The sequence below is a fragment of the Anarrhichthys ocellatus genome, unplaced genomic scaffold (genome assembly GCF_004355925.1).
Source record: "Anarrhichthys ocellatus isolate YVR2014 unplaced genomic scaffold, GSC_Weel_1.0 scaffold234, whole genome shotgun sequence".
NCBI classification, from domain to species: domain Eukaryota; kingdom Metazoa; phylum Chordata; class Actinopteri; order Perciformes; family Anarhichadidae; genus Anarrhichthys; species Anarrhichthys ocellatus.
Genome location: NW_022280264.1, coordinates 22,482 through 31,532, shown reverse-complemented (window position 1 = coordinate 31,532; position 9,051 = coordinate 22,482). Strand labels below are relative to the sequence as shown.

The window sequence follows — 9,051 nt, the reverse complement described above, 5'->3', positions numbered from 1 at the left end:
AGTTTCAAGTCTTCTTCAATACAGCATGATGTTCATTTAGTACATTATGGTCCATTTAGAGTCAAACAGACCATAAAGCAGGGGATGCTTTAGGGCGGGGCTTACTGTGATTGACAGGTCTCTACCACAGCATTGTCCGTTTTCGTCTTACAGCTTTAACCCTCTAACGGTGTGTTTTCACTTCAAAGTTCATTGTAACATTTCGATCGCCTAAAATGTGTTATTCAGTGTTGGCTTGTACTTAGCTCCACCCTCTCATATCACTTCTGGTTGCAAAAAACCAAGATGGCGACGATCAAAAACCAAGATGGCGACGTTCAAAAAATAAAAATGTTCTACAAACTTCAAGTGTTGCTGCAGTTTTACCTCCATTGAATTTGGTGACATGTTTGGTGATGTGAGGTCATTGCTCAGCACTAATCCAACATAATCTCATAACTTCATATTTGATGAAGACATTAGTGAGTAACTAACTAACTCTGTGTTTTCTGTTGATGCAGTTTGATTCTTTTGGGTTCGTCACCCATCGACGGTTTAGAACAGAGAACAGAGAAGTGTCATGCAGCGGATAAACGCTGGATCAGCGTTATGTTAGACACAGACATTCAGTTAGTTTAAATCAAGTCCATGTTGGATTTCAGAGGCTTCTTCAGTTAAGAGGAGATGATGATGATGATGATGATGATGATGATGATGATGATGATGATGGATGGATGGTGTCAAGCAGCAGCTTTGGTTTCCCATTCCTGTGAAAACAGAAACAAAATGATTGAATGACGACTGTGATAGATCGGCCCTGTCGACAGGAACGAATGTTGTCACATTGTACGTTTCTGAAAACGTACAATGTATTCAGTCAGAGTAAGTGATGTAGTACAACGAGCAACCACTATTTAAAGTTACATTGTAGTATAACAATATGACGAGCAATAAAGTCCACTTCGGGTTGGATGAGTCAAAAAATCAGGACTTTTACCCAGTTGTCACGCTACGAAGTGGCGTTACGTGGTGGTGTTCGCATTACGTGGTGGCGTTACGTGGTGGCGTTACGTGGTGGCGTTACGTGGTGGCGTTACGTGGTGGCGTTACGTGGTGGCGTTACGTTGTTGCGTTACGTTGTTGCGTTACGTTGTTGCGTTACGTTGTTGTATGCGTTACGTTGTTGCGTTACGTTGTTGCGTTACGTTGTTGCATGCGTTACGTTGTTGCGTTACATGGTGGCGTTACGTGGTGGCGTTACGTGGTGGCGTTACGTGGTGGCGTTACGTGGTGGTGTCACGTGGTGGCGTTACGTGGTGGTGTTACGTGGTGGCGTTACGTTGTTGCGTTACGTTGTTGCGTTACGTTGTTGCATGCGTTATGTTGTTGCGTTACGTTGTTGCATGCGTTACGTTGTTGCGTTACATGGTGGCGTTACATGGTGGCGTTACGTGGTGGCGTTACGTGGTGGCGTTACGTGGTGGCGTTACGTGGTGGCGTTACGTGGTGGCGTTACATGGTTTGTTTACATTGCACAGGGGATGTGAGTGATTTGTAGGTAAAACAGCAGCAGAGTGAACCTTTAAACCAGAGTCTGTAAACAGGAAGCAGTAAATCAGTGAAACTCACCTTCCTCCTCTGGAAAACCTTCCCATGTTCGATGAAAAGCGATGAAGGAGCTCGTCTCAGAGAGATCTTAGCCGAGGCCGTCCGTCGCAGCAGAGGGTTCAGGAAACCCGCCTGGACAGCAGGGACCAGCAGAGACCAGCAGAGACCAGCAGGGACCAGCAGGGACCAGCAGAGACCAGCAGAGACCAGCAGGGACCAGCAGGGACCAGCAGAGTGTCAAAACAACAGTGTTGTTCAGTTTCAGTACACTGTAACTAATCCACATAAAGTTCTTCATTTTTATGTGCGCATGTATGCGTGAATGTTTATATATTTATATACTTAATTTTCATTTATGTATCTCTTCAATATTTCTGTATTATTATAGGTCAGGTTTATTAGTAGTAATATGTCATGATCACTATTTTCCGGTTTCATATAAATGAACACGTATGTATATTTATAATCTGCACCTTATTGATTATCTTTATTATTTTTTGTTTTATTTGCACTCTTTCCTACTTCGCAGTACAACAGTTTCCCTCTGGATGAATACAGTTTTATCTTGTGATGTAAAATATACATATAGAAGTTGAACTAACTGAATAAAGTTGTTCCCACCTGAGCGCGCTCACTGCAGACGGCCAGCGACTGTCTGAAAGAGGTGCGTTTGTTTTGCTTCCCTGCAGACGCCAGGTTGACCTCTGACCCCGCCCTCAGCGGCACCATCCTCTTCTCCGTCAGCTCCAGCTTCTGAACGCCTCGCTCCACCTCCACCGACCTCCTGTCTGAAACACACACACAGTCAACAGCAGCATCTGTGTCTCATGAACAGAGCTTCATAGTGCTGAGTGTAAAGGCTGCTCATGAGCGGAGGCTCACTGAAGACTGTCTTGTTGTTGTTGCTCATGGAGTCTCTGGACGACATGGAGAATGAATCCTGAGAGCTGTGGAGCTGAAACAACACAAACACTCTTCATCAACAATGACTCCTCAACAGTTACATAACAGTCTCAACTAATTCTCTTCAGTCAGCTACAACTTTGATCATTTTATTCAAGTCTGACATAAATGAACAACAAATAAATAAGAGACGAGTTCTATGACGGCTGTTCTTGTTTATAATATATTTAATGTAGAAGTAGAAATGCTCATAAAGCACTGAGAGAATAAATTATCTTCAACAACAAGTTATTACATGATGTCACATTATTATCATATGAAGAGCTCACTACAGTATTTAGTACATTAAGAACATGAAATGTTTGTTCCATGAAGCCTTCAAACAGTGACCTGCTCATCTCTACAGGGATCAAAGGGAAACATTATCTTTAATAAAGTAGCAGCTACAGTTCTGTGAGTGATGACATAACACGATGACGCTCTGAGAGCGTGGTGAATGGTAGTTTCCCGCTCACTAGCGGAGCGTACCATGTGCTCCAGCAGGGGGGTGTTGGAGTAGATGGGCTGCTCTCGGCCGCTTCCACTCAGCTGGAAGGGGTCGTCCATGTAGGTGTTGGAGGTGGGAAACCTTTGAGTCTGCAGCCCACTGAGGAGAGAAACACACATAATACAAGAGAAGAAGAAGAAGAAGAAGAAGAAGAAGAAGAAGAAGATGAAGAAGAAGAGGAAGAAGAAGGAGACATGCTTCAGCTGGTTGAACGTCTCTTACCTGAGAGCTCCTCCTGTGGACTCCTGAGTGACGGCTGCTCCGTCCTGCAGCAGCTTCAACCATCGCTCCTTCTCACCTGAACTACTCACCTGGAGGAAGGAAGGAAGGAAGGACACATGAACAAGTGAATGAATCCAAATGAATCCTGTCTTCCTGCCTCTCCAGCTCACCTCCAGCACAGCCACCTGGTCACCGAGCATGCTCAGTGTGATCCTGAAGGAGCGGTCGGTGTCGGGCCCATCAGTGACCTCACATCCTGTGAGCTGGACGGTGTACTGAGGAGACCTCTTCATCTCCTCCACCTCCTCCTCCTCCACCTCCCCCTCTCCAAACATGTTGAGAAGACCCGCCTCCACCCGACACAGTAAACTCTGCCACTGACAGTTCATCAGCACGCTGAGGACACCTGTCAATCAAACACACCTGAGGTCAGAGGTCACTGGTGATTTTAAGGAGCTGCTTTTCCTTTACTAACGGAACTAAGTGCATTTACTTTACTTGAGTATTTCTATGTCAGGGTAGTGTGGAGAATTTCAGTATTAAACGCATTATTAGTAGGATTTAATAACACCCCTGGTGGTGAGTAGAAGTGTTACAATAATAAATATGTTAGTCACAATATGTTTCCATATGGAATGTATTATAGGTTTACAATATTCTTACTTATAGAGGATATTATATGTTACAGTATATTAACTCATTGAATGTATTAAATCATAGAAGTATAGTCACTGTAGGTATTAAAACACTAAGAATAGTTTTGAGGGTCAGATAGGGATTGTGAGTGAGGTGTCAGACATGCAGCAGCAAATGGAGGCGACCTCATCGATGGAGGATGGGGCCAGTGGGACGGTCAAATGCCAAGCTGACCAGCAGGACAGAGAGGAGGAGTCCAAGATGTTTTGCGAGGAGCCAAGATGCTTTGCTAAGGGATCGATAATGGGAGGGGACAGAATTCGAATGAAGCCAATCACCAATCGCCACGGAGGGTCATTCACACGTTTTATGACAGTATCGGACACTTTCCGACTCTCAGGGGATACAAAAGACAATGTTTGAGGGAGTTTACCTCAGATCACTGCAGCTCTCATTTTCAGCTAACTGGCCGCGGCGGACTGTGAGGAGATGCGTGTATGTGGTCTCTGCTCTCGAGAACATTACTATTGATAGTTAATTCAGTTTGTAAGTGAACTTTGTGTAGTACATTAAATATTGTTTTAATTTGAACCGGGTCCAGCTCATTCTTCTGATGCGCGTGCGCAGTAAGAAGCTCGCAGCAGAAGAGTACCTGCGGCCTGCAGGCTCCTTCATCCTTTGTTCTTAAAAACCTAACAGTAGCTTGTACTTCTACTCCGTTAATTATGAATCAAACTAATAAATAAAATAAATAAAAAATAAACAAAAAGATAAAATAAATTAAAAATAAATCATACAAATGGATAAAATGTTTTAAAATTAATCTAATAAAGAGATGAAATGAAATAAAAATAACAAATATATAATTAAAATACAAATGATTCTAACAAATAGATAAACTAAAAGTAAGAACAAATCTAACACATAGATAAATAATATGAAATATAATCTAACAACATTAATCTAATAAATATATGAAATAAATAAAACTGAAAGTAAAACCTCAGTACAATTTGGAGGTACTTGTACTCTACTTGAGTATTTCCATTTTAAGCTACTTTCTACTTCTACACTAAATCTCAGAAGTCAATATTTGACTTTTTAATGTTCTACATTTATCTGACAGCTTTAGTTACTTTATAGATTCAGATTATTAATACAAAATACAATAAACTAATATATTATGATGTAATATTATAGATAAAGGTACAACTTTACTGTTATGGACTACTACTACTACCAACAATAATAATAATCACAATAATAATGTTTTCCGTACCTTTGTGTTTGTTGGTTCTGCAGCCAGCTGAATGTTTCTGCTCAGACTCAGTCTGGACTGAACTGGACTGAATAAACAACAGTGAATTATTTATTATTAATATTGTATATTACTTTGACTTACAAAACATTATACATTCACCAAAGAGCTGCTATACAGTTACAGTACATACATAAATAAAGCTTCTTTCATCGGTCCAGTCCGTCGACAACAACATTCACAAACACCTGTAGAACTGAAATACTGAATCAATAATTCATCTGACCTTCTCTTCCAGACTTTTGAGAGAAAATTAGACAAATAACAATGAAACAGTCATTCTATGTTAAATCTGATGACCACGTTTGAGTCCGATGAGACTGAAAACCACCGGAATAAGATACTTAAAGATGTTTGTCTCTGTTATTTGTAACCATCTAAGGGGTTTCGTGTAAAGTTAAAATATATTTATATATATTTATGGAGGAAGTCTCACCCTGCAGGACAGCAGCTGGTCTGATCTGATCAGAGACGACGAGCTCTGAGTCTCCTCTTCACCTCCAACACTCACCTCCTGGATCACCTGGAGACACAAACACACGGTCCTCAACGTCTCAGTAGATACACAAACACACGGTCCTCAACGTCTCAGGAGATACACAAACACACGGTCCTCAACGTCTCAGGAGATACACAAACACACGGTCCTCAACGTCTCAGCAGATACACAAACACACGGTCCTCAACGTCTCAGCAGATACACAAACACACGGTCTTCAACGTCTCAGTAGATATACAAACACACAGTCCTCAATGTCTCAGCAGATACACAAACACACGGTCCTCAATGTCTCAGCAGATACACAAACACACGGTCCTCAACGTCGCAGTAGATACACGAACACACGGTCCTCAAGGTCTCACTAGATGCATGAACACGGTCCTCAACGTCTCAGTAGATACACGAACACACGGTCCTCAAGGTCTCAGTAGATACATGAACACGGTCCTCAACGTCTCAGGAGATACACGAACACACGGTCCTCAACGTCTCAGTAGATACATGAACACGGTCCTCAACGTCTCAGTAGATACATGAACACGGTCCTCAACGTCTCAGTGGATACATGAACACACGGTCCTCAACGTCTCAGTAGATACATGAACACACGGTCCTCAACGTCTCAGTAGATACATGAACACAGTCCTCAACGTCGCAGTAGATACACAAACACACGGTCCTCAACATCTCAGTAGATACGCGAACACACGGTCCTCAACGTCTCAGTAGATACACAAACACACGGTCCTCAACGTCTCAGTAGATACGCGAACACACAGTCCTCAACGTCTCAGTAGATACATGAACACAGTCCTCAACGTCTCAGTAGATACATGAACACAGTCCTCAACGTCTCAGTAGATACATGAACACAGTCCTCAACGTCTCAGTAGATACACAAACACACGGTCCTCAACGTCTCAGTAGATACACAAACACACGGTCCTCAACGTCTCTGTAGATACACAAACACACAGTCCTCAACGTCTCAGTAGATACATGAACACAGTCCTCAACGTCTCAGTAGATACATGAACACAGTCCTCAACGTCTCAGTAGATACATGAACACAGTCCTCAACGTCTCAGTAGATACATGAGAAGCTGCTATAATCAAACATCAAAGAGATCTGTTAATATTGATCATCAATGGTCAATAATTAGTGTTGGGGGCACAAATAACGTGACCTGGAATCTAAAAGTTATATTTGTTTTTGGTGACCTCTGACCTTCCTCCACTCGTCGGCCTGCTGGAAGCTGCTGTAGCCCAACACCAGCGTCTCTGAGCCCAGTAGAACCAGTTTGAGCTGGTGCTGGATCTTCCTGTTGCTCTTTGACTTGTAGACGAGCTGACAGCCGCGCAGGTTCAACTCCAGCTGAGGGAGCAGGTCCTGAGCACACTTATAACACTGAGACACACACACACACGCACGCACACACACACACACACATAAATCCTGATACAGCCTTATGTAGTACATTTGTGAGGTACTTACACTTTACTTGAGTATTTATATTTTCTGCTACTACTTCTGCTCCACTACATCTCATAGGTACATGTTGTACTTTATACTGTACTACATCTTAAAGGTACATATTGTACTTTTTACAGTACTACATGTCAGAGGTACATATTGTACTTTTTACTGTACTACATCTTAAAGGTGCATGTTGTACTTTTTACTGTACTACATCTTAGAGGTACACGTTGTACTTTTTACTGTACTACATCTAAAAGGTACATATTGTACTTTTTACAGTACTACATGTGGGAGGTACATATTGTACTTTTTACTGTACTACATCTTAAAGGTACATGTTGTACTTTTTACTGTACTACATCTTAGAGGTACACGTTGTACTTTTTACTGTACTACATCTTAAAGGTACATGTTGTACTTTTTACAGTACTACATGTCAGAGGTACATATTGTACTTTTTACTGTACTACATCTTAAAGGTACATATTGTACTTTTTACTGTACTACATCTTAAAGGTACATATTGTACTTTTTACAGTACTACATGTCAGAGGTACATATTGTACTTTTTACTGTACTACATCTTAAAGGTACATGTTGTACTTTTTACTGTATTACATCTTAGAGGTACACGTTGTACTTTTTACTGTACTACATCTCAGAGGTACATATTGTACTTTTTACTGTATTACATCTCAGAGGTAAATATTGTACTTTTTACTGTACTACATCTTAAAGGTACATGTTGTACTTTTTACTGTACTACATCTCAGAGGTACATATTGTACTTTTTACTGTATTACATCTCAGAGGTACATATTGTACTTTTTACTGTATTACATCTCAGAGGTAAATATTGTACTTTTTACTGTACTACATCTTAAAGGAACATGTTGTACTTTTTACTGTATTACATCTCAGAGGTACATATTGTACTTTTTACTGTACTACATCTTAAAGGAACATGTTGTACTTTTTACTGTATTACATCTCAGAGGTACATATTGTACTTTATACTGTACTACACTTTACAGATTCAGATTATTATTCAACTAACAAATGATGATGTAATATTATGTAATATTGATGAACGTATGAATACATGAACAATTATATAATTCAATAATATATTATTCTGCATGATGATTAACTTTTGGTACTTGATGTATATTTTGATGCCGGTACTTTTCTACTTTTCTTCAGTAACATGTTGAATGCAGGACACAGAGTATTTCTACACTGTTGTATTCCTACTTGTACTTGTACAAGATATGAGTACTTCTCCCACATCTGCAAATACTCCTGTAAAGTAGGAGTACTATAGTGGGTGTGTTTCCTGGTCTCACCAGCAGCACGTTGCTCCGGATGATGAACAGCTGTTTGGTCCACTGTCCCAGCCACTTCCTCTTCCACAGGTGACCACAGAGACGGGACTCGGGGGCGGGTCTTAGGCAGGGCTGGGAGGCGCTCCATTGGACGTAGTGAGCTCTGTCCTTCGCAGGCTCATCATCATCATCATCATCCTCACCATACGACTCGTAGTGACTGCTGTCTGACTCCGCCTTCTCTGAGGGAGGGACGAAGACGTGTCAAAGTTTATACAACGTGTGTGTGTGTCTGTGTGTATGTTTGTGTTTGTGTGTATGTGTGTTTGAGTGCGTTTGCGTGTGTGTGTGTGTGTGTGTGTCTGTGTGTATGTGTGTGTTTGAGTGTGTGTGTGTGTGTTTTTGAGTGTGTTTGCATGTGTGTGCGTGTGTCTGTGTGTATGTGTGTGTGTGAGTGTGTGTGTGTGTGTGTGTATGTGTGTGTGTGTGTGTGAGTGTGTGTGTGTCTGTGTGTATGTGTGTGTTTGTGTG

The 9,051-nt window shown here is 41.4% G+C and overlaps 1 protein-coding gene across 2 annotated transcripts in view; it reads right to left on the bottom strand.

Moving 5' to 3' along the window:
* Window positions 1–271: 271 nt before the first annotated feature.
* LOC116401015 (actin filament-associated protein 1-like 2) overlaps window positions 272–9,051 on the bottom strand; it is an 18,942-nt gene continuing 10,162 nt past the window's right edge. The window contains exons 6-16 of one of the 2 annotated variants that reach the window (XM_031879190.1): window positions 8,542–8,762; window positions 6,944–7,123; window positions 5,650–5,736; window positions 5,175–5,241; window positions 3,430–3,665; window positions 3,260–3,348; window positions 3,019–3,136; window positions 2,470–2,542; window positions 2,209–2,375; window positions 1,609–1,719; window positions 272–746 (exon numbers count right to left, since the gene is read on the bottom strand). In XM_031879190.1, the coding sequence (XP_031735050.1) occupies window positions 720–746; window positions 1,609–1,719; window positions 2,209–2,375; window positions 2,470–2,542; window positions 3,019–3,136; window positions 3,260–3,348; window positions 3,430–3,665; window positions 5,175–5,241; window positions 5,650–5,736; window positions 6,944–7,123; window positions 8,542–8,762 (1,376 nt within the window). In that variant the 3' untranslated portion in view covers window positions 272–719. The remainder of the gene's footprint in view (window positions 747–1,608; window positions 1,720–2,208; window positions 2,376–2,469; window positions 2,543–3,018; window positions 3,137–3,259; window positions 3,349–3,429; window positions 3,666–5,174; window positions 5,242–5,649; window positions 5,737–6,943; window positions 7,124–8,541; window positions 8,763–9,051) is intronic. The other variant, XM_031879191.1, reaches the window with a different exon arrangement.